At 39.7% G+C, this 26,343-nt stretch overlaps 1 protein-coding gene across 1 annotated transcript in view; it reads left to right on the top strand.

Annotated features, from left to right (window-relative positions):
* Window positions 1–25,988, top strand: part of LOC147324892 (tumor protein p53-inducible protein 11-like) — a 44,000-nt gene extending 18,012 nt beyond the window's left edge. Inside the window, exons 2-7 of the mRNA XM_086299044.1 lie at window positions 16,291–16,428; window positions 20,793–20,851; window positions 21,009–21,057; window positions 21,383–21,479; window positions 22,957–23,058; window positions 23,562–25,988. Of these exons, the coding sequence (XP_086155170.1) occupies window positions 16,300–16,428; window positions 20,793–20,851; window positions 21,009–21,057; window positions 21,383–21,479; window positions 22,957–23,058; window positions 23,562–23,695 (570 nt within the window). The 5' untranslated portion in view covers window positions 16,291–16,299 and the 3' untranslated portion in view covers window positions 23,696–25,988. The remainder of the gene's footprint in view (window positions 1–16,290; window positions 16,429–20,792; window positions 20,852–21,008; window positions 21,058–21,382; window positions 21,480–22,956; window positions 23,059–23,561) is intronic.
* Window positions 25,989–26,343: the final 355 nt, after the last annotated feature.

Here is a 26,343-nt window from a genome sequence, read left to right as displayed (position 1 = left end):
ACCACAGGTACAACATGCCCAGGACCCACTACAGTTTGCATACAAGGCGGGTGTCGGAGTGGAGGATGCCATCCTGTACCTCCTACACAGAGCCCACTCACACCTGGATGGGGGAAAAGGCACGGTCAGGATCCTGTTTCTTGCCTTTAATACCATCCGGCCCTGTATGCTTCAGGAAAAACTGAACAGGATGGAGGTGGACCCCTGCCTGGTGGCTTGGATCTCCGACTACCTCACCGACAGACCACAGTACGTCAGGCTGAAGGACATCACGTCTGACACTGTGGTCAGCAGCACAGGAGCACCACAGGGAACTGTGCTGTCCCCTCTTCTCTTCACCCTGTACACCTCTGACTTCTGCTACAACTCTGAATTATGCCATATTCAGAAGTTTGCAGATGACACGACCATCATGGGGTGTATCTGGGATGATCAGGAAGAGGAGTACAGAAGTCTGGTGAGGAACTTTGTTGCATGGAGTCACACAAACCACCTGCAACTCAACACCTCAAAGACTAAGGAACTGGTTGTGGACTTCGGGAGGTCCAGAGAAGGTCCACTGCCGGTTCAGATAGAGGGGGAGGAGGTGGAGGTGGTCAACAAGTACAAGTACCTCGGGCTGTGGGTGGACAATAAACTGGACTGGTCATGCAACACAGAGCACCTGTATAAAAAAGCCCAAAGCCGACTGTACTTCCTCAGGAGGCTGAGGTCTTTTAACATCTGCAGGAAGCTCCTGAGGATGTTTTACCAGTCAGTGGTTGCTGGAGTACTTTTCTATGCTGTGGTGTGCTGGGGGAGCAGCACAGCAAAGGAGGACTCATCCAGGCTGGAGAAACTGATCAGGAAGGCTAGCTCTGTGGTCGGCATGAAGCTGGACACTCTGGTGACAGTGGCAGAGAAAAGGACACTAAAAAAACTGCTGGACATTATGAACAATGCTGGGCATCCTCTGCACACGGCCATAAACAACCAGAAGAGTCTGTTCAGTGACAGGTTGCTTCTCCCCAAGACAAGAAATAACAGACTTAAAAACTCCTTTGTCCCACACGCCATCAAACTGTTTAACTCCTCTCTGGAGGGGAGAGGGAGGGGAAACAGGAGGACAAAGGAGGGGGGAACAACTAAGCTGTAGTGCCTCTTCACCTCACTGTACAATACCTTGTGCAATACTTTTTGTAAATAGTCAACAGTGCAATAGACTCAATACTTGAAATGTGCAATTCACTTGTATTTTTATTTTTTATTCCTATTTATTCTATTTATCCCCTTTGTATATTTTATTTTATATTTGTTTATATTATAATGAATGATAGATATAGAGATAATATTTTTAATATTTTTATAATATTTTAATAATATTTTTACTAGAAAAGCTGCAACCACCAAGTACCTGCAGAGGGTCAGGCAAGTCCTGAGGGGTCAGCTGAATGGTAAGAACAAGATCCGGGCCATCAACACGTACGCCCTGCCCGTGATCAGGTACCCTGCTGGGGTAATAGGCTGGCCAAAGGAGGAGATAGAAGCCACTGACATAAAGACAAGAAAGCTCCTTACCATGCATGGAGGGTTTCACCTAGTGCTCCTAGTGCAAAGACAAAAACAACAAGCATGCTACTAACTTTAGCCGAGTCATTTAGACAGCTGTTAGCACATGATTCTCCTTATGCTGCTGAGAATATAGCCCAGAAGAAGCGGATAGTATAGCTTTTATTTTGGAAAGAGACATTTCTCTGTAATAAACTCTCTTTTCCAAAGATGAGTGATTCCTCAATCAGATACAGGGCTTGCAATATCGCTAGCCCGACGTCCTGGGGCTAGCGATTTTTTTCAGTCGGGCTACCAAAATCTATCTCTTCCCTGCCCGTCGGGCTATTGTAGGAAGAAAAATATATGTCAATGCTTTTGCATTCTTTCAGAAATGTAGCTGGGTAATTATGTCATTGGCATCGGTGAGCCACTGTCAATATGTGACATATTGAAATCGCGTTTGAATTTGCGCTTGTTTTTTTGCTTTCACTTTGCAATCGCGCGAACTGTGTATAGAGAGCGACAGCACTGATCTGTGAGTGATGAAAATTTGTGCACCAATTCCTCTGACATCGTCTTATTAATCGTTAGCTTACTATGCAAACATGACAAGTGAAATCTCCCGCAGCAAGCTTAAACATGTGAGAGGTTGATCGCGCAGAGAATCGCTGAGCTTATGTGAGTGCGTGTGTAAAAGCAGGAGGATATAGATTTCATTTCTTCTGAGCCAAATAAGACAGGTGTGGCAAACAGGTGCAAGCCTTTTACCACAAACTCTATATATATATATATATATATATATATATATATATAAAAAAAATAAAATAACATTCTGTAACTTCTGTCGGTGCTGTGCTTTTTTGGAAATCGAATTTCCCAGAGGAACCCACCCGAGGGATTAATAAAGTTCTATCTTATCTTAAGCTGTCTTCAAACAAGCGAAAGAAAAAAAGTAAAGCGTACAGGATTGTAGTTAGTAAACTGTTATCATTATGGATGAAGTGATTTAACTCAACCCTTTTTTTACTTTAGTGCTTTAATGCTGAATCATTTGGAGTTTCCCATGAAATACTCAAAATTCTCCTGTAATGTGGCAGTAGTCTCTTGGGGAAAATTGGGCATGCAGAGTTTTAGCCACTAATAACCATTTGTAGTGCGTCATTAAAGCTTGCCTCATTAGCTCGTTTAATTATGGTTGGCTAACAGTTACTCTGGACAACAAGCATTTGACATCTGGTATTTCAAGCTACCTGTGGTTGTGCTACACCACCAGGGCCTTCAGTTCTCCTGAGTAAACTCTCCAGATTTCAGAGTTGCCTGTTTATTTGGTACGCCTGTTTAAAACTAATGTAGTACAGTCCAAAAATCATAGTGTCAGTGTAATAATATGCTGCTGCTGCACAGATGAGCAAATTAAACAGCAAAAATAATAATTATGTGTAAGTAGTAATAATTACTGGTTGGTGTCTTACAGCAGAGACGGCGTCATAGAGCATTGTGTTATTTTTGTCGTGTGTACATTTAAAGGCGGGAGCTCGTTCATTTCATCCTTTTTCCGTGTGTGCTGAACACCCCCCCCCCCCCCCCCCCCCTCTCCCAGGTGTGCGTGTACGCCAAGTGTCGGCACTCTATTCTGCAGCTTCTGCGATAGCTTCACAGTTAGCCTGCTGTGTAAAGAGTGATTCCAGAGATAGAAACCCCAACAATGCCTGGCAGCCCTCTGTGGCTTCATATTAGAAGAGTCTCTCCCTCTCAATTTCATCCCCCACATTGCCCCAGTGTAACAGATGGTAAACATAAGCCACCTACCTTACTTGCACACCGCTGTGTTGCACATTATTTGATAAATAACAAAGCTTTTTCACTTGTACTGCTGTCCCTCACTGTTCTTTTTTTTGCGGCATGCAACTAGTAAATTGGGCTGATTAGATGAAAATATCTGGCAGAAATTATTTTTGAAAAAAGAGCGGGTGTGTAATATTCAACTGTGATACATTCATATATTATACATCTATCTATTTATGCATATGGATGTTGCAAAAGCAAACTACAGCAACTCTGTGCGTGAATGTAAACACAGATTCATGTGCGTCATAAGTAGGGCTGCCACGTCGACTAGTCACGATTACGTCGACTATTAAAATCTTTGACGACTAATTTAATAGTCGAAGCGTCGTTTGAAGCTTTGTAAGATCCCAAAAGACGCAGGAATAAGTAGTAGGATTTAAGAGTGTAATAACGGACTGAAACAGAAGATGGCAGCACTGCATGTACGAGGATGCAAGCGGCCGTTAAACCTCGAAGAAGAAGAAGCTGTGTCCGGTATCGTAGCTGTGTCCAAATTCAGGAACCGCAAACTCGTGTGCCCGCAGGCAGATTACTTTACAGCGACACGACAAATTCGAAGACTCCGACAAATGCGGCCGACAAACGCGCCCTTCATTTCCTCAGATTTGAAGGATGGGTCGCTTCGTGGCCCAACCTATCCCAGAATTCATAGCGTGGCCCTGCTCAGTTTCCAACAACGGCGGCAACTAGTTAGGTTTAATATTACTCTTATTATTCTTTCTGGGTCACAAAATAAACGTTTAATATATTTTCAGGCAAGAATGTAGCTGTGTAAACCTCAAATATCTGCTCAGTTTATCAAGACACCACATATTTTCAAAAGCGCTCCAACGCTTTCTGAGACGTCTGTTACCCACCAGCTCGATAGTGAGCCGGGGTTCAAGGCTCACTAGAGCCGGCGAGAACACCGGACTCCCGGCAAATCATTTTCAAACCCACCGCCATCTTTCGCTACTCAGGATGTATAAGTCACTTAGATAACTTAAAACTGTTATTGTTTGGCTTTTTTCAGTATTTTATTTGTTCCTGAGTAAATCGGTTTGGCTGAGATTAAAGTTATAGTTTTTACACAGCTGAATAAACGTCAAGCAGACAACTGATTATCAGAAGTGTGAGATGCTCGGGTGGTGGTGCAATAAGCTGTACGTTTTACGTCCAATGGACGCATGATCTGATTAGTCGAATATTCGCAAAAATAATCGGTGACTAGTCGACTATCAAAATAATCGTTTGTGGCAGCCCTAGTCATAAGACAGAGAGAAAAGGAAGAATAGCTTCATGGCTAGGGATGGGTATTGATAAGATTTTCACGATTCCGATTCCATTTTTGATTCTGTTTAACGATTCGATTCTTTATCAATTCTTTTTAAAAAAGAGAACACTAAGGTCGATTAGCTTAGAACTTTGTTTTATATCTTCTCTTTGAACAAGATAGAAATTTCGGAGTAACATGGCCTTACAAACCCAGCAGTGAGATCTTAAGAGATCCACAGCCTATGGCTCTTCAATGGGGTGTCACAGGGTCCCCGGGCAAAGAAATTGTAAATGTAAAATAATAAAATAAATATTCTTCTGTAGCAATAACAAAGTATAACATAAATTATTCTGTAGCAATTACACAAGAATATTCAGTAATGTCCCTGCCTACAATTAAACACATTCACTTACCGAAATTCGGGGCATCTGCTGTGGCAAACAGGTGCAAGCCTTTTACCACAAACTTAGTCACTGCTCGGTGACATTCGTCTATCCTGGCCTGAAAGGAGACGCTACCGGTAGACTGCAGCGAGAACTGCCAGCATCAGAGCCAGCCAGACTCTGTCTCTCTCATCATGGTCACCTAAATGCACAGCAATGGCAGGTTTTGTAATAAGGCAGATCGCGCTAACATAATATGCACTGTTAGTTGATTAGTTACCTGCCGCATTAACGGGAGAGGACGTGCAAACATTACCGCTGCTGCTGGGTTGAGATTCACGAGTCCGGAGCGGAATTAAAAACACGACATTCATTTAAGGTTATCACGTGTTTTGTGAGCAAATGCTTTTGCATATTCGTAGTGTTTCCTCCCTTAAATGAAATATCTACTTTGCAAGTATTGCAAGTTGACGCTCCGCAACGTGGTGACGTCATTCGGGGTGACTGGAATCGATAAGGGAATTGTTTGCAAAAATGGCAAACAATTCCAAGGAATTGAAACAGTGGGAACCGGTTCTCAACAAGAACCGGTTTTCGATACCCATCCCTATTCACGGCATTTTTCATGGTAGTGTAACTTTGGTTAACTGTGTTTACCTGTGTCCCTGTCTAAGGGGGGGGGGCTAAATAGAATACATAATATGATAAATATATCTATTTTACTCATAATGCAAATGCATATGTTACAGATTGATGAGTCTGCTTGGCTCTGAGTGATGTGAATCCTCACTTTTGTGATGTCTGCATTTATTTGTCATACATGGAGAGAAAACATTATAGTACACAAGCTATGCATGAACCCTTTAGTTGGACTTCAATCAAACTTCAAAGAAGCATGGACTGATGGTGTCTCTAAGTATAAGCTCCACTTCATGCTAGGGCTGTAGGTGCTGAGCTGCTTCACAAACCTTAAGTGTAAAATAGTGCATTCTCAGTTGGATTTTATTTGTTAAAAAAGTGTTTAACTATGTAACATTGCAACTTGTTTGAGTAAAAGAGGTAGAGGTTACTCTAAGTCACTGTACAGAAAATATTAACTGAGCAATGTGTTATTCTAATTAGAGAATCAAATTAGAGAAGAAGTTTAAAAATTTTGAGTGCACGCTGACAGTAATGGTTCTTAGAAAATCATGGTGAAAGTTGCAGGTTAGCCTTTATTAAAAAACAAAACACAAATTGTAGTCGGTGCATCTCCTATCATTTGAGAGCAGGCATTAATTTGGTACTGGTTCCAGACTGTTCAGTACTGGAGTATAAATAAGGGCCTTGACAAACTGTGCCGCAATTAGAATTAATGCAAAGTAAATTTATTCTAACATAGCTGATGTTCTTCTCCCAGTAATGAAGCTGCTGGTGTTGAGAGATCACATTTGATATTGCTTTGTGTTTACAGCCTGTGCTCTCAAGTCCAGGGCTGATGAGGCAGAATGTTCAAAATTGATTGCCACATTTATTAAATAATATGCATGCATTATCTGCCGTATACATGGGCATGAGCCAGTGGTGAGGAGAGTAACAGCAAGACCAATTGAATCAAACAGCAAATGTAGCAACAGATGTTATTGGTTTAAATCAGGTATTCATTAACGTATTAACATATTTTTATAGGGGATTTTCTTTAACTTTAGAGATCATGTGAATGACATGCAAATACATACATTTGGGGGTTTAAAAAAAAAATTAGGCTTTGGCTAAGGGGTGTTTCTTAAAATATAACCAACCTATCAAGGCCAAGTTCAGTCCCTGCCTTCACTGCGGGATATCCATGGATGCAGATGGGAGCGAAGAGAGCCTCAGGCACCATCAGACCTGTTTACTTCAGGAGACCTGCACAGTAGCCACATAAGAGACAAAGATCACAACCGACTGTTTCGTGCCACCAAAAATGGACTGAGAGATTGAATGCTCCAGAGACAAAGGCAGCTACAGGGAACTCTTAATGAACTTTCTAATGGTTCATTGTTACAATCTTTAGTTTTATTTCCTTTAGATGGATCTTCTTGATCAAAGACTTTTACTTTTTTTTTATGACCAGGGGGGTCATATTAGCTCAAACTGAAAACAGAGAGAGAGTTTGAACAATAATTATTTTTGTCCCAAATATTTTGGTTTCATAACCACTGGAAGCCAAAATTTATTGATGCACTCTTTGATATATCACAATATGTGAGACCAGGTTTTACAACAGATTTATACTGTTTAAAAAAAGATTTTGTGGTAACATCTTACAATAACAATGATGACTGGGACAATAAGCTTCCCTTACGTAATTGGGATGGAGTAGGTCATCCTATAAAAGAATATACTCCCCCCTCCGCTAGGTTATGTAATAACTGAATATTGGACAGGGAAACTCCAAATCCCAGAAATCATTAGGGCAAGTTCATTCCATGGTAACTGTCCTCAGATGATCTGACAGTAATCATCTGTTTGAGTCAGCACAATAATCCATTGATAGTAACCGAGGAGCTTTTCTGTTCTCAGACCAACTGTGTACAGATCTTGCCTGTGCTATAAAGAGTAAAGTATCCAGGGCCTGTGTTGGTGGTCTGTTTTGACTCAAGACAGGAATTTTTGGCCTTTTCGATTGTCCTTTGTGTATCACCAGCTATCAGTTTTGTTGCTTCCTTGCCCATCTTCTTTTCTCTGCCCTTTTGCCACACAACTGAATCTCATTTGCAATTTCATCTACATCAGAGCCAGCATTGGTCAAGAAAGGGAATAATTACTTTGAAGAAGTCTGAGTTTTAATGTACTTGGATGTTGAAGCTTTTCTTCATACCTTTGTCATTATAGATTATAGATTCTGGTTACCGGTTTGTGTTTGGTGGATATTGGGGAGTAGTCCCTCAAAGATTTCTGGTTTAACTCAACTGTGCGAACATGTTGTAGGAAAAAGAGCAGACAGGCGTGTGTGTGTGTGTGTGTGTGTGTGTGTGTGTGTGTGTGTGTGTGTGTGTGAGAGAGAGAGTCAGGTGTGCAGTGGCTCCACTCACATGAGTTTGACGTCATTGTTTAGCAGTGCTTAACTTTCAGGAAAACATGTCAGCACGGATTCAAGGAATTGGGCAATTTGGTGGCGGCTCTTAACTGGAACTGGTCCTTATTTTCCAACCCTTACCGCTGGATATTATAGACATATAGTTGGGATCCATGTCCCTCCACTTATCAACCTAAGAGTTTATCTGGTAGTGTCATCAGTGATGATAGCTCATTGGATGGGGAGGTGATAGAAAATTCCCTTATTTTCTTTGAACTTATAAATGCTGTTGGCTGCACGCGTCAATGAAACGGTGAGTCTGTAATTTTTTCCTCAATATCAACAGAAATATTGTAATCGCAAATTTTTTTGAAATCACTTAGCTCTACCACTGATGATGGAATCATTAGTGTGCTGTAATTAATTGTAGTCAGGTATAGTTTTATTGAGCAGTTAAAAATGCTAAAGGAGCTAGCTATAAAACTGAGTGACTGCTAACAGGAAGCTACCATCCTAAGAAAATGGTTACAGGTAAGAGTACTGATAATGTGTAAATAGTATTAGTAAATCCAACTAGATCCATTTTAGTTCTGAATGTGTCAGGATTGTGTTGATTTATCAACAAAATTAAATGGAGTGTTTTTAAAGCAGTTAAAACTCAGAATTACTGAGTTTTTCGCCACTTTTTTTTTGTTTTATATCACAGAAAGCCAGTACTTAAAAGTAAGTGTATTATATTCCTTAGTTATTTTTTCCCCAAAAATAAATCTTTACAAGGGAGAAATTGACTAAATAGCTTCTCTGATAGAGATCAGCTAAAAAGGGAGCAGATCAGAAAACAGTAAGGCTTTTATCTGCTTTGTATGAATAGTTGGAACCAAACTGCAGGCGTTTACTGAACCCTGGATTAATGTACTCTGAAGGCAGTTTGCAGTTCAGCTATGGGTTATGTCAAAACACAAAAGCCAGTAGAGCTAGTCTCCCTGGAATAAACCTTGAATATCCAACTCGTAGTCAAACCATAAGTAGATCTGTCCACAGATCTTGTGAATGTTTCTGGGAGTTTGCTGGAGTGAATTATCTCATTACCATTAAGTAACTATCTGAGAGTGTTTGGGAAATACTGAACACTTAAAGACGAGAGACTGGAGCACTAGTCTGCATGAAGGAAAACCTTTTTGCCCTTTGTCTTCCCCAGAAATTGGATGTGGTCACACATAATCAGAGATACCATGATGCGGTAATGCAGTTACAAATTGTTGTCAGAATAATTTTCCACTTACTTTGTCCTTCAACAAGCAAATCAGCACATTTTTAATTTGTCTTTTTAGTCACTAAGAGGTGATAATGCATGTTAATAGTAAGACATGAAAGCGCCAGATGTCATTTTGATGTAAACTATTTCATCAATGAGTGGGCAAGATGAAGAGTGAGGCTCTGTGAGGTTATAATGCTCACTGTAAAATATAAAAAAAAATGTAAGAAGAAAGGAGCCACTATACTCTGACAGAAATGAGGGTCAGATAGTGGAATAGCTTTGAATCCCTCAAGGCCATCTGTGTGATGTACACAAGTGAGGAGAGAGAGGCTTTCTTTGATTCCTGACACAGTCTATCTCTTCTTATGTAAGTAATATAAATGGATTCTGAATCTGTCTCAAAATATGAGTTATTCCCATATTCAAGCATATTGTGTGTTGCCTGTGGCTTTTAAGTTGGCCTTTTGAGTCTTTTTTGCAAGGAAGTAGAATAAATAAAACTAGGACTGTGGATCAGGCTCTAAAGTTCAAAAACATTAACGTCTGCACAAATGTCAGTGAATGACAAGTCACTAGGGGATACCTGATACCTGAATTTGTATAAAGTTTTGTAATGGTGTAATGGTGCCGATTACATGACAACTTTGACCTGCCGATGCTACCAGAGAAAGTCGGTGCCGTTATTTTCAGTGTCGGCTCTTTCTTGACAGAGCTGTATGTGAGAACCAACTGATAAAATAGTCAGTGCTATAGTAAAAGGTCTAGTGAGTGAGCGGGAGTTATGTCTTCTGCTTCCTAATGTCACTCCTATAGCCTAAACCAGAGGATTTCCACCTGTTACTATATGTAAAATGAACTAGGGCTGTGCGATATGACCAAAATCTCATATCCCGATATAAGACTTCTATCGTCCCGATAATGATATAAATCACCAAAATTTTACATTTTCTGTAAATTCTGTGAATCTCGGGCAGCTCGACTTGCGTGAAATGTTTCCAGCTGGGCGTCGTGTACCTGGAGTCAAGTGTTTTAACCGATGCATGAAACGAAACATTTTTAGACACACGTTGTAAAGGCCGCCGTTTCTTTGTATTTATTACACAGGGTGCTGCGGGGAAAAGCCTGTTCTAACCTTTGAGTCTAAGGTTTATTTTTTAGCACCTGACGGCTCTTTTTTGCTATTCATCGGTAAATATTCTGCATAATCTTTCACGTGATTCATTTTATTTTGAAAAGTCTCAACAGGATCTTGAGCTTTATTGTGAAAGGTTTATGTGGAACATAAACAAGCGGACACGCGGTGGTTTTACCGTCTTTGTTGCTAACACAACGCATAAAAACAGGCGCTTGTCCGTTGGTAGTGTGGTTATATTAAATATAAGAGAAAGAGAGAACTTTAAGAAATTAATGTAACCACTACAGTGACCATCAAAATGATGAAAAAATATTGCTGTAAACAGTTTATTTTGCGACACCACGAAACAAACGTTAGCAGAAAATGAAACGATAGATGTTTTTATATTGTCATCCGATATCGAACAGCGCTAAAATGAACTATGCTTTGTTCTGGATCTAATTCTCCATAAATGGTCTGGAGTTCATTTGCAAAAATGTCTCAGAATTAACACGTTCCAGGTTTGAATATCTCTGACAAATTATCTGCCAGTTCATTCAGGAGTCATCGTGATATTTCACTAACAAAAGAAAAATAGCACAATAAAGTTGTGACTGTGACATTCTTAGTCTGGAAAAAATTTCTGAATATCTGTTGTTCATCTTCTGGTAACTAATAGCAGTCGTCCTAAAGTGTGAACCATGCGACTGACGTACACCGATTAGGGCTGAAGCAGTATCCTACTTTCAAATCTTTGCGTTCCACTGTTACAACCCCCGCTTCTGATTTTAGTCACCACTTTGCGGCTCCAAATTCAAAAAAAGACATGTAACTCTAGGCTTAGAAGATTTGAAGTCCAATAAGGGTCTAGGAAGCTTTATCTTAGTTGGCGAGAAAAAGACTGTCCTTACCTTTGTGGAAGCAGCAGTTTTCATCAGAGCAATGAGAAATCAATGCAGTAATATGTTTATGAAGATCTGTAAATGATTATTGGTGGTTATAAGAGATGGACATTTCATTGAGGGGAAAAACTACTCACTCTTGTTTCTAGAGTCTGTTTAGTGGAGGCTTTAATTTGTGTGCTGTCTGCTGTTGGCACTATATGGTGCTGTCGATATTCAAAATGTGGTGGTGAGGGGATTTGGAGGCTACTGAGCAACTGTATCTTCTGTTATTTGTGGAAAAAGAGAAGAAGAGCAGGCTGTAAGATCTGCTTTCTTATTTTGAGTAGCACATTTGTTCACAGTTGCTCCTTCACACCCACACATTGCTTTGTTCCTATGATACAATTATATTTTACAGAGCATCTTTTTAGTTGCTAACCAGAGATTTGTCCGGAGTTCACACCTTTTCCACAATATCTTCCTCCGTGTGTTTAGCAGCTTTTCGTTTCTACGGCACATGTTCTGTCACAAAGCCTGCAAATGAACTGAGAGGGTTTTGTTTGTTTCTAATATTGCTAGTCCCAGACTATGGGAGATTTGGTTCATTCTTGACTTCTGGTAGACTAATCTGGTCTTTCTCCTGACACACACCTGTTGTGTATTAAATTCACATGCCTATAAGTATTGTAAAAATATAATATCACAGTTTCATGAGCTCTTCTTGTGTTTGGGTCCATTGTTTCACTGTTAGGTGCCAAAATAATAAACTTGTATCTGTTTTCTTTATTTGTGCTTCCCAGCTTGCTTAATAATTGATTATTTTTACATGACCCTTCCTTCGTCTTTACTTTTCATACTTCTCTTATCTTGGTGTCCTGCTGAGTAACTGAGATTACATGTGAACTGTTAAATATTATATTTAATTTTAGCTGTTACAAAGTACCTAATTTATTCAGTCTTGTTTCAACTTTTGAGATTTAAAGAGCAAGTATTTCCACTTTAAGGTTTTTGGTTGTCACAAGAAGCCACTCATCAGGACATCATGCCTCCAATGCAGTTAATGGGATTCGGATCAAAGTCTCTTTAAAAATTCCTAAAATGTCACTTCCTACATCAAGGAGAATGACGGCAGAGACGTTGTCATCAAAGGTGTCTTCAGTCATGAAAGGTGCTTTCAATAATGAAGAAGCAATTGGTCCATTGGCAGTTGCTAAGCAACTGCATCGGCATTACACTTGTAAGTCAAGGAGTGCCTGTAGGGAGATCCAAAGGGAGAGACATGCAGGGACATTATTGCATGTGGGAGAAATGTGGGATTTACTAATGTATGCAGTGAAATGCGCTTCATTTACTGCTTTATTACAGATATTGATAGGGTCACGATAGTGGAGCAAATCAACAGTCGAGGGGCTTTAGAGCCATTGCTTAGGTTTTCCATCATTTACAGGGACATGATGCAAGGTCTGCTTTCTCTTTGTGGCTCAGTCGAGTCCACATGAAAGTTGAGCAAATCATTTGCCCGGTTACTTTTTCTGTGAGTGAGAAGTACACAACAGAAGTGGTCGTATTTCTGTACTGAATGAGAATAGGGCATAAGGGTAGAATAGCCTGAACAATATATTAACTAAACTATAATTTAACAACTTGTGGCTGTGCAGTAATCTAGTAATCATGTTACAGTAGCTGCACTGTAATTTGGCACACTGGGACCATCATCATACACCAACAGTTTAACTTTGCTACTTGGAAAGTAGAAAAGTTGTTTTGTTTTTTTCAGGGGGGGTGTAAGTAATCTAATTGTGTATTTCCCCAGAAAATATAATTAAGCCTGAGGCAAATGTCTCACTGCAATTATTCTGAGTGGGCACCAGTTCCTTTAAGCATAAAAAGCAAATGTGTGAAAGCACTAATGGATTTTTGCATCAGACTTTACAACTGGCAAAAAGGAAAGATTTGAAAGAGAACTGAGGAAAAAATATTCCTCTGTTCTCGTGAAGTGTTGTGATTATCGGTGTGTGGAACGGCTGGAATTAAAGCCTGCATACTTCTTTTGCTTCAAGTTCCAGCCATTGTATACAGGGTTTGGGGAGGGCCTTTTATCAGAAAGATTACCCCTCTCCATTGTGAAAATAGATTTACCTGCACTGATTACTTTCCATTCCCCGTTCTTTCTTTCTTGCGCCTCCTCCTGTTGATTGTTACAGAAAAAGGGGAAAGTCTTGTACTTCGCTCACTGTGTGGGGGAAAAAAATGGACAACAGAAGCCTGTAAACATGCTGTGTAACCTTTACTGACCTTTGCAATCCTATTCTGTGTGTGCATACCAATACAAGGGATTGCTGCCATGCCCTACTACACATATCTGACACAGGAATGCACTTAGACCAACACCTTAGCATATAACTGTTCTGGGTATGCCACACAAAACTAAATATCAGAATTATATGAATTGACAAAATACAAAGGAATACGAATTGCATGTAATGAATCAAGACAAGTTAAAGTGATTACATGTGTGATTTGCCGTGTTGCTTTTTTTATTTTATTTCATTTTTGAGATGATGGAAAGGAAAGTAAAACTGAATAAAAAGTATTATTTTTAAGATGACAATTTGGGAAGCGGAACAAAAATTTCTCATGGTAGAAATGTGGAAAAACTGATTCTTTAGTCACACACTGCAGCTACTGGTAAATTAAAGTTTTCTCCTTTGCCTAAAATATATATTAGATACATTTATTGCTATTATGTGTCTGTCTAAGACACAAGTTGTTTACAAAACTACAAAGCTTCATAAATTAAAAGGTTGGTATGCTTCCTGATTTGTGTCATACAGTTGTTCTATATTTTATTGCTGAGGTGTGTTGAAGTGCTTTGGCATGTGTGAGTGTTAACAATGTGTTTGTACGTTGTAAGTGGTTCTGTGCAGCTTAGCTTGCCAGTGTGACCTTGAAAAAACCAACTGTAGTAGTTTTATAACTCAGATTCTGCCTTGTCAGCTTAACTGTGATGATATACCGTACTTCCCAGTGGGTGGAAAGCTGAATACTTTGAGCTGTCTCCTGTTGGTACAAATTGTTTTCCTTTCCTGTGGACAAGGCTCTCTGTTAAAGATTCTGTCTTTGTAATTGCTCTCATCGGACTTCTCCAGAGAGCTGCCCTGTAGAGAAGCCATCAATTTTCGGACGGGCCGTTCCATCGTGTACATGTGTGCATATCTCTTTGCTTCCAGTTTAATCACTGTGGAGGTTACGTTATTGAGTCCGTGATGATGACTTTTGATTTGCCTACTGGTTGCCCATCGAGTCTGCAGCCACTTCTCATTAATGCTGATCAACAGGACTGCTGCAGTGTAACCTCCTGTCACAGTCCATAGCCAGCAAGGGCAAGAAATGAATTACATGTTTGTTTGTTTTTTGCCACTGGCATTTACATCCACTCTTGTGGACAGTAAGTGACGTCTGCAAGATAATTAACACATGTATGTGTGCAGGGGCGTCGTGGGGGAAGTGGTGACTTTAACTACCAAGGGTTAATTTCAGCTGAAGTGGAGTTGCAATGAAGAGTTTGATTGTGTTTGATTTTTTTGTTTTGTTATTTCTACACAATTAGCAATAACTAAACTGCCTGAATAAATTGAGACAAAAAAAAAGCTTTCATTCCACTTTCACCTGTTACAAATTACAGATTGACCCCCACTTGACTCTCCTTTACACCATAGCTAATTTATTCTATCTAGGTGACTGCTAATGCGCACCGTGTCCAAAAAGAAACTAAAGAGAGGAGACTGTTAACATTTAAAAAAAAAAAAAAAAAGCACGTGTTAAACATTGAGCCACTGCCAGATGTAACAATATAGTTCTCAAAATGGACCAGCACAACTTAATACCATAATTTTATGTAATACTTAATCATCTAGTATCTGCAAGAATATCAGACCGACATATATGACATCTTTTGTGTTTTATGAGCTCAAAGGAACACTAACACGAAATCTCCATTTTATGTCCTATTTATAAAACTAATTCAATCCAGTGCTTTTTAAAATACTGTTATTCTGCCTACTCCCACCAAGAGCTGTAATTTTACTGTTATAGCTTCATAAACATATATTTTTGGAGATTTAATTGAACTTTCACATTTATTAATTATAGGTCGATTGCCTTGACCTGTGGCCTGTGACTTGCTTTAGTGCCAAAAACATTGAAAACTGTATTGGGCTATAAAGCAGGTTAATATATTAACCTGTATCAATCCTGTATGCTTTACTCTGTGATGAAGCATACATGCAGTGACGATGTGATAAAGACTACAGTATATCCAGATATTAAGGTTGAATTCTAAGGACGCATCATAGGTTGTTCATATACCGTATATGAACAGTTCATTGGGGGCTACCCTAATGAACCCTACAGATTACTGCATACAGTGGTTGGCTTAATTAAAATGTAAAAAAAATAAAAATAAAACAAGGAGAAAGAAAGGGGGTTCACATAGACTGCTTATGTGCAGGGCCCAGAGTTCTGTGCTACGCCCCTGTGAGTCTATATGTGTGTCACTATTAGATGCTGTGATTCTCTAAGCAGCCACCTGCGTCTGTTGGGCTCTCAGCAGATACAGGGGGCAGCTGGCTCCTGCTTCCAGTCTGACTTAAGAGGAAGGTTTTATGGCTTGCCTGTATTTGTTACACCCGGATTACGTAATTGTGTTGCATAAGTCACATCCTCAAGGGAATTATTTGTAGATTGGTTGATGCCTATTCCTGCCCCATGTGATAGCGATGTCGTCTTCAGACAGAGGCGTAAAATGATGACGGGAGAACTCCACTGATGTTTATTATATAAATGGTCTAGGGAAAAACAAAATTAAATCCATCCTCTTTCATTCCTCTTTCAGTCCTACTTATTAAGTAGTAATTCATATTATTTTATCTCCTCTAACGACACCATCCATGTGTCTCCTTTTTTATTTTCGTGTCAGGTGTGCACCATGGCATCTAAACCTCCTGCTCCTCTAATGAAGAAGCACAGTCAGACGGACTTGATAAGCCGTCTGAAGAGCCGGAAGATCCTTGGAGTCGGTGGCGAGGACGACGATGGCGAAGTGCACCGCTCAAAGGTCAGATTACATCATATAAACATATTCCAGCGAGTTTGACTCAATCTAAGCGCTAATGTACAGTCAAATGGCTTGTGCATTAGTGCAACAAGCAGCTTGGTTAGAAATGAGTGCATTAGTTAACTATCACCAGTTAAACTACTGGAAAAGCAAAATGACTTTCCACCACAAATGTGTTTACTAGCCCTGAGAAGAGCTATGGATTCTTTTTAAAAGCCACAGTGGGCTGCTAATTGGCTCATCACTCTCTTCGTGTCCCATTGTCTGCATTTGCTCTTTATGGATCAGTAAATCTAGATCACGTAATCCAACAAGCTCTGGCAGCTCCACTGAGATGTGGCTTGGTCCCTTGAGAGACTTCCTGCCTCTTGCATCTCATATGTATTCTCTTTCTGCCTCCCATGCATTAGCACATCAGTATAGACGGTGCATACCAAAACACAACAGCACACAATCAGATATATGTTAGGAGACAGAGTATCATATTTGAATATCAAGTTCCACAGTTGCACACTGACAATAATTTATTCCATTTCACTGAGCTCAGATTTCAAGATTTCAGATTATTATTATACATTTTTGTCATTATCAGACCTCATTACAGTGAGCATAGGCATAGCAGATTGTTCCTCACTGAAATATTCATTAACATGCAAGTGTGAAAAAGGGACAGAACAGAAGGGAGCAGGCATACGGTGGTGGCTGATAGTTCGTGATGTGATGTCAGCCCCCTTTTTCTCAGCTCTCCTGAGTGTTTGTTTTCTCTCTCAATGTTTTAGCACGGAGCCTAACCCTGACATCTGCCACTCAGAAACCTTTCCAGGACGGTATGATAAAGACAGAAACGAATGTGGCAGTTGCTCCTCTCTCTTGAGTCTTGGGGTTGCATATTCACTGTAATGGCTGAACCAACAACAGGGTATACAAACCACAGTAAAACAACAGTTTGGTTAATGGAATCTACTGTACGTGCTGTTTTGAAAAAATGTGTTTCCCTGTTTAACTTCGACATTGAACTAAATTAGAATTTAATTGTTACTGTGACAGTATAATTGTTCACTTATTCTACTCCATTGTGCTTACTCTTGTTGTTCCATTTATCCTTGCCATACATCGTTTTTTTTTTTTATATATAGAGGAAACAGTTGACTCCATCCCGGTGGTTTAAGTAAACAATGGAAGGAAGTGCTCCTGCACTCTGTTCACTGTGCCTTCCTGCTTCTTCTACTACTTAGAGATAAGAATACTCTTCCTCTTTAAGGGACAGAAAGACAGTAGTGCATTACTGCAATGCTTTATCTAGGTGCTACTGTGCAAAAAGATAATGCCTCACCTGGCTGCACCATTACTGACAGCTTGTTTAATTCAGTGATCCTGTATTTAAGTGGTAATGGGATGTTGCAACTGACAGATACTGATATTTCAGAGCACTGCTACTCTAGTTGGTATTAGCTGAATATTTTTCATCCTCTATGGCTGAAAAGCTGCTCATTGTTTACTAAATAGCTGAAGGAGTGATTGATGACAACTCAAGGCCACAACAGCTGCACTATAGCTTCTCTCTGCACAAACAACATTGTGTATTTCTTTTCCTGTTTCTCCCTCTTTCCACTCAACTGCCTTCTGCAATATTCTGCCCTAAGCCACCATGGTACCATCAATTGATGCTCAGTTTTCAGAGTATGAATATTTCTCATGCCAGTCATGAACATTTATGTGTTCTTGTCAAAAACGGCCCCTAAAACCAAAGGCACAGGAAGGGTGATTCACCTGGTTATGTGACCACAGCTGGCACAGATGGATTCGTGTACAGGTGCTTCAGTTGCACTGCAATGAGGGATGTACATGTCTACCCCTAAATTAAAGACTGCAGCAGACATTGGGAATTTAAGAATCTTAAAAAGAAAAATCCCCTTCCCCCATCTTACTTCAAGCACATGAAGTCTTTGTTTTCCTTTCTGCTGCTTTTGAACACGGGTTCTCTAAAGCTACTTAACAAGTTCAGGGCCATCAGTCCTTCTGTTTGTGTATACATCAAAGATTGATGCAAATGCACACACATGAATCACTACCCTTATATATTTTGTTTAAACGTGGTGTGTTTTTTTTATCTGCATCTAAAGTCATTGCCATGATGAGGTTATTTTTATATGCCAAATTACTGTGTATTACAAATAAATGTCTGGTTGCAAATTACATATTTAACTTAGGAAACTCTTCAAACAAACACAACAGGTATAGTTTTTTGACAGAAGTGCTCAAAATGGTGACATTTGAAATTCACGTCATGATGTGAATTTCACAGAAAGTCAACAGACACGTTTATAGTTGCATCTCGGCCCCGAGGGCAAAAAGGAAAAGTCATGTTTAATGATATCCTGGAAAAAGCTCTCTCCAGCTGCAGTGAAATTGGGTCTTGCTGATATTGTTATATTACATAATAAGTATGATGTAATGCATCAACTCTTTGAAATACACTTTCTTTTGAAAATGGTCCAGATATTGCACTTATTACCATGCACCTTGTGGGAGATGGCAGAAGGTAAAAGCCAGTGAAAACCCATTTTTTGATATGACATCGATCATTGTTTCGTTCACATTAAGTTTTCACAGGCTTATCAAACAGAAAGCTATTCCGTGTTGCTTGTAAACACTCGTAGCCAGAAAATGATTCATCTTCTCTTCTTTAGAGCTCTTTTGCTTCTGTGTATTTTTAGTTCTGTGTGATGCTACATCTGGCTCCAGCACCGGAACCCTTTGAGGGAAGAGAATGTTTTATGATGAAGGGAAATCATTCATGTTAAGGATATGATGGAACCTGAAGGGTTTTAGATGAAGGAATTCAACTTCACAGCCAGCCAACAGTTGTAAATTCTCTGTGGGTTCCTGTCCGTTCAGGCAGAAAACTTGGTTTGTTTATTAATTTATTTTCACTCTCTGTGGTTATCTGGGACAGTTTGTTTTCCTTCCTGCTCATGAGCCTGAATCTGTTAACAACATTTCTGGGCTTGTTTCTCCTGTTTATTCTTACAGGAAAAAAATTACTACGAATCCACATTCTGTAAACACATAACACTAATGTAGTGCATTGAAAAGCAATTACCTTGGTTTGTAAAAGCACAAATTATTTATTTCAATCTAACCAACAGTCTGAACAATGCAGTATAGAATTACAATGAATCCTGAAAGAAATACATGTTTTCACTTTTTTCTTTGATTAAATTTGAACTATTAGCTTCCTTTCATATTTTTTCATATAGTTACTGTTCCAAAGGTGTATGCTAATATTAAATGTGGTCAGGCCTTCAGATAATAAGGTCACCATATGTGCAAGTAATCCCTCTGAGCCATGAGATGAGGCTTCAGCCTGCTGTAAATGCTTTCAGATGTGTTTTTTATGCTCTAAGATTTTTGTGATCTCTTTATGATAAAAATGATCTTGTGAGGCACATACGAGCAGAAGCACATACAACACCCCATCAGAAGAAGGGGTGGGTGAACAGAGATGTTGCCGTATAGATAAATAGGCCTTCTTAAAACAGCACTACAGCAATTTAAAATAAATGAAGTCAGACATGAGCATAATGGGTCCCTTTTAAGTGATTAATTGATTGTCAGATGTGTGTAGCATGCTAATGAATTAGTTTTAAATTCCAATAACTCTTGGGTCCTTTGAGTTTGAAAATATAGTTGCTGCTTATTAGGATTCCAGGGTCTACTCTCATCTGTAATAAGAGATGCTTATCCTATCAGATATTGTATATCTTCTGAATATTGCTGTGTGATAAGATCAGTTTGCATGGCATTTCATGAAATATTTACTGCTATCTGTCCTTGTAGTCGGCTTGAATGAACACTTGGTCATTAAGAAATGGCACGTCACACTTAGTTTTCAGTTTGTCAGACATTTTTCCCACTAACGATTTCAGGCTTCCAGGATTATAAATTGATTATTATGTGCTGCTACTGTTGCCAGCAGTCATTTGTTGCAGATGATGCTTTTCTTGTGGCATTGACATGGTAGTCAGTTATTCGTCTAGAATTCCCTAAAAGATATTATGACATACAGTGAGTCTTAAGGAGGCGATTAAAAAGGCGAGAACATTTACAGTCTCTAATTAACATTAAGAGATGCTTCTCTAACACTCAGCCGCTCTGTTCCTTTCTCTTGAACACTCTGTTTTGTGTGCTTCTCTCCATTAACTACTTTAAATACACCTCCAGAGTACTCTTTCTTCCTGGTTATGTGGGGTTTTGCTGAAGGTGATCATAACATGTATTTGTTATGATGACATGATTGTGATTGCATTTACCTTCTCATCACTCATTTCCTGTTTCTTTTGTCTTGCCTCGTTTGCTGATAGATCAGTCAGATGCTCGGAAATGAGATGAAGTTTGCAGTGCGAGAGCCTTTCGGGCTGAGGTGAGATTTCAGCTGCTCAGTTACTCAACATCACAACAGTCACAGTTAACACAGCAGACTGTGTAAGGTCATCCGTGCATCATTGCTAGTCTTGCAAAGTCTACAATCTGTAATTTTCACAGGATGGGTGTAGCATTTCATATTTCTCTCTTTTTAGGGTGTGGATACTCATCTCTGCAGTGGGTTTCACAGCTATGGCTCTGATGGTAAGATGTTTTGCACTGATAAATTTCAAAGTCTTTTCATTTTCAAATGTAAGGCAGAAAGAAATGTATCTTTTTAGAAGTGTGAAAACCACGTTATGCAAACGCAGCGCTGAGTTACTGTAGGTTCTGTTCCAAGATATCAGTGAGAGACATCTGGGGAAACAGCTCCGCCTTTGTTAACCTCACCATCTACATTCACATTATCCTCCAGGGCATTCCCTGTGATACTAGCTCAAAAATAGGGAGACTTTGGGAAGCACACAGTGCTGTTTTGCTGATATGACAAAGCTATGTTGTGCTTTTTCCTTTTTTTTACCCTACACAGGCTCTGGTGTTTCCCAACCAACTATATGAGGTCGTTTTTGAGGAGGAGCTCTCCACTACTAACATCTCTGTTCGCCTTTACGGAGGAGCATTGCTCAGTAAGTCCAAAGTTTTATGAAAGCTGTGCAGCTAATTCATTCATAAAGGTATTTATGCTACTGAGTGTGAATATACTTGCATGAACAAGTGCATTGACCGTGCAGCACTGATGCAGACACGATGCTTTAATATTTATTTATTTACATGCTAAAAATATACACTGCCTCACTGCACTGCACTGCCTCTTGTGTTTACAGCTTCTAATGTATTCATTTTGAGTCAAACACTTCAAGCACTCATTCAGATACTGTAGAAAGAGCTCTCTTCTTGCATTCAGATACTGTATAAAGGGATCTCTTCTTCCTCCAAAATCCTTCCTTCAGGCTGCAAATGGTGGCTCTATAATTCAAGTTCTGTTTCTCTATGAGGTAAAAGACTAGTTCTCCAGAACGGCCACAGTCACCTCCTTTTTGCAGCTTTATATATAAGATTTGGATCCAGTTGGTACACGGTGGCAGAACAGTAAGTTTGTGTGTGCGAATGAGGTGCCCTGGAACTAAAAGAGGAGGCAGTGTATTACTCTACATTCATATTTTGCAGTTTTCTCTTTTGCAGTGACTTAAAAATGTTTGTTTTTTTTAATGTCACTTCATCAACGAGACAAAGTGCCATTTTTGCTCAGCTCCCACCTCACGCATAGCATACAACGTGTCTGAGATGCGAGCAATTATTTTAATGGGTTTTGACTTGAGACAGAGCTGTCAGTCGGGTGATCACAGGGTTTGTAATGGGAGATGGGAGAATATGCAAAGGACAGACAGAGAGAGTGAGAAGGCTTAATGTTTAAGTACAATTTGTGAGGTTGTCATTTTAATTTAGTTTACTAAATCAGTCAAAATGCTAGCACCTAAACTTCATATAGGCATTCAATAACATGAATACTAAGGGAAAGACTTAATACTATGTTTTATGCATATCTTGATAAATCAAAAATGTAAAATCTGAACAAATCCCAGCTAAACCACTACAAGAACACATGAATGAACCAGCTTGACCTTGAACTGGCTTCTTCATTATAAATGTCATTCACACTGTGGGGATTAGCAAAAGAGGGTGATGGCCTATCAGACTAGGTGCAGTAAGGGGGCGGATGATGGGGTCTCATCTGCTGCACAGATGGAACCAGGCAGGGAGAGGATACAGTCCATCAGCCCTCCCACCTTTCAGCCTACCCCTTCTTGTTTCCATAGCCTCACTGTTCTCTGCAGGTGGGAGTGAAATTCAGGAAAATGAACAGGAAGAAGAGCAGGCACTGAAATGATTGCACGCAAGCCCGTCATCACAGACAGAGAGTCAGAGCTGAATCAACAGGCCCCGTTAGCAACATGTGCACATGGTGTCAAGATTCTTGTAGTTTTATTAGTGGAAATTCTCTCGGACATGTAGGAGTCTTCCTTCCCGAGCTTGCTCTTATTTTCTGTTTTCATTCCCATGCCCCTGAACCTATAAATTCCCTATTTTTGCATTCTTTTCCAGGCCTGTCCCTCATCATGTGGAACGGACTCTACACAGCAGAAAAGGTCATCATCCAGTGGACTCTACTCAGTGAGGCTTGCTACTTTGCTGTGCAGTTTTTAGGTGAGTTTTCCAACACAGATTACAAGTTATCTTCATCTTGTTTTGTTTCATCCTTTTCTGCCTCATGCAGAAAAAGGATGGCTACTTTTGTCCATGTGGGAGTGTTTGCAGAAAGAAAAATGTGCAGGTAGTGCCCTCTTGTGTTCAGTGTGAGGTGTCACATCCTTGTATTTCAAATTTAGACACATTTTTATTTAAATCTTAAAACAGTACTTTTAAGCTCTTATGTACAATGAAGCATTGTGTGTATGGGTATAAATGGTGCTGTTTTTGTGTGTGTGTTTTTTCATAGTTGGCATAAGTGTCAATTTTCATGTTGCTCTCTTTCATAGCTGCTCAGGTAATTAATACTTTATGAAAAACAAGCAGGGAGTTTGCATATACGCACTGTCTTTATCAAAAATCTACTGATAATTGTGCTGATTCATGCTTTTTTTCAGAGGCTATTGTTGTTTATTATCATTTAATATCTAATTTAAGTAAATTTCTATTTGTGGTTTCAGTGACGTCCATCACTTTAGTGGAGATCGGCATCCTTCCCAACGCCGCCATGCTGCTTCTCCTCAGTCGAGTACTCTTCTTGCTGGTCACCATGGCTTACTACTACCACCTGGGCCGTAAGCCAAAGAAGATCTGAGCTGACTGTGTGATAACTTCCAGGGTGGGGACAGTTAAGCACAGATCACAAATGCGGGGCCAGAAGGTTTGGATTATGATTTGATTGGGGCTCGGAGCATTACTTTGCCAGTCAATGCCCCCTGCCCCCTTCCACAGGACCTAGCCTAATGTAACCCCCAGTATTTAACAGATGGGTACAGTCTCATATTCCAGACTCTGCAACAAGAACAAGAAACCTCATAGTGAAAGTAAACTACTTTCACTGGGGCTGTGAGGTCCAATCCTGTATTCCTTTGATTTGTAATATTAATTAACATTACAGAGTAGTTCTAAACACCTGAATCTATTGTTCATGTACAGCTCATGATTTCCCGACTCTGTATTTTGTGTCTGATAAGAAGTTGCATCGACGCCGTTTCTGAATCACACTCGAGGACCAAAAGTTTGTGCTGTCATTTGTTTGTTGTTTTGATGCTGTTGACGTTAAATCACACTATGTACTCTAATAACTGAGCTTGTGCATGCTTTCTGACGGCTTTCCAGTGAACACTCAAAATACACAATCCAAGGTTTAAGATTCGGAAAAAGCCAAATGAGTGACGATGAAATCTGTTCTAAACTGATAGCTTTCACACTGAAAAAAACAGTTAAAGTTCAGTGTTTACTCTCAGTTATGGCCATTAATAATATTCAGATCTAAATACTTTTCAGGGACTTATTATTATTCCTTGAGTGGACTATTTTGGACTATATTTTCACTACTGACATTAATACATGCAATGTTGATGAACATGTGAAGTTACTCATACAAGAGGAGCAGAGTAGTTCTCTCTTTGCTGTGTGTGCACTACAAGATGGGACTCTTTATCCCAAGTAACATTCAGACTACCTTAAAGCTAGTGTTACAAGACAACCACATCAGTGTGCAGGTAAACAAATCTGAGCTGGCTGTACTTTGGTGATGTAGCACAGTTTTCTTTTTTTATATACACCATATCGTTAGTCTTGCCTTAAAACTACTTAAAAGAACAGTCATCTACACTGCATCCTGCTCCCTGTACATATGTAAATAAAATTATTTACTATTCTGTGCTGTTCTTGTGAACCAAACAGGGAACTTTTTCAGTATTGGGTAAAATGATTTTCAATTCTAATCCTCCACCTAATTATGGCGTGTCTTATTTTGTACCTATTTAAGTGACATTTGTGTTTTGACATCATGCATGCGATGTAATCCACCGAAAGATCTATAATCCATAAAACTTTGTAGCAAGTTGCCACAAACAGAAGACAGCAAAGCAGTAAATGGCTGAATGAACCAAAATGGCAAAAAAACAAACCCTAAAAATGAAAAGCTGATTGATAAGACAGTTATACTGTATGTGCTTTAAAACAAATATATCATATATTTGACAGTTTTCACCCGTTGCTGAGTACATTTCTACTTCCAAATCCTCAGCATGCCCTCAGGTACATCATAACTCAGCTTGGTTTTGAAGCGGTGCCAGCAATCCAGTTTGTTGACTCAGCAGCACCTAAAACCTGATAGAGACACTCCCAAATACAGGCGACTCATTTGTAAGCTCGAATTTTAAAAAAAGGGAGCATACTGTAGGTCTTCAAAGGTGGTCTGTATTGTTACAAAAGACCACACTGAGTCCTGCCCTAGAAGGGAGTGACCCGTGATTGTGGGTTTGCAGTCCAGTGCTGAAGGCAGATGTGCTCGTTACTTGGGGCGAACTTTTAGTTCAGATAGGGAACGCGAAACATGGGTGAGGTCTCCTGTACCCCTGAAAAGTAGTAATTATCCTTTTTGCCAGGGTTTAATTAGATGTAGCTCTCCCGCGTGACGTTCTGTTCCTCAACCTGAAATGCTCTGTCCTGGCTAGCACGATAATTATGGCGTGTAAGAGAAATGCCATTCCATTTCCCTCAATACTGCGAGGCCTCAAATCATCAGCCTTACGAAAATGTTCAAAGCTCTACAAAGCAGGTTATTTTTGAAGTGATGGGCAGGCAGGAGGAGGACGGCAAAGACATGGCTCTTTCATCTTCTGGTTCTCTGACATAAATTAGCCAAAACATTCACAAGCAGCCAGTGTTCTTTGAGTTTGAAGACATGGCAAGTTGAGCTATTTATTCCCTCCTTCACCCATCATGCGTTATACTGTTGTGAATAGCATTCCTTACTCTGTTTCAAGTTGTAGCATTGTTTTATATGTATTTATGTGGTATATTGTACCTCAAAAATGCATTGCTATTGATTTTGCATTACAAAGTGTGAAATAAAGAACACCATTGTTTATTTTGAAGACTTGACAATGTATCCAGTCACCTTGTTTTTTGCTGTCCTTGCAATATATGTATAAGGCTGTAAATATACCATATGTCTTAAATCACAAAGGGAAAGGTTTGGGGGGTTTTCTTAGCAATGGACTATTGCAGTTATTTAACAAAAGTATCCTCACATTTCCTGTTATTAAATCTAATGGCAGATCAACTTCAAATATACCTGCCTACCTAACGCCCAGCAGATAGGGAGCGACTTCTGCGCACAGGTAATGCTAGGGTGCAGTCTCTACACATCCCATTCACTTGTCTGACACCGCCTTTTAGACCCTTCAGCAAAACATCCCGTTCAACTTGGCCAAACGCATCACCCAGCAA

Source organism: Aulonocara sp. 'chitande type north' Nkhata Bay, linkage group LG7 (assembly GCF_057382095.1).
Source record: "Aulonocara sp. 'chitande type north' Nkhata Bay isolate Kocher_YH1m ecotype deep benthic linkage group LG7, A_spYH_male_GT1.1, whole genome shotgun sequence".
Taxonomy (NCBI): domain Eukaryota; kingdom Metazoa; phylum Chordata; class Actinopteri; order Cichliformes; family Cichlidae; genus Aulonocara; species Aulonocara sp. 'chitande type north' Nkhata Bay.
The sequence above is the reverse complement of the archived record's forward strand: the minus strand, read 5'-3'. Positions and strand labels throughout refer to the sequence as shown.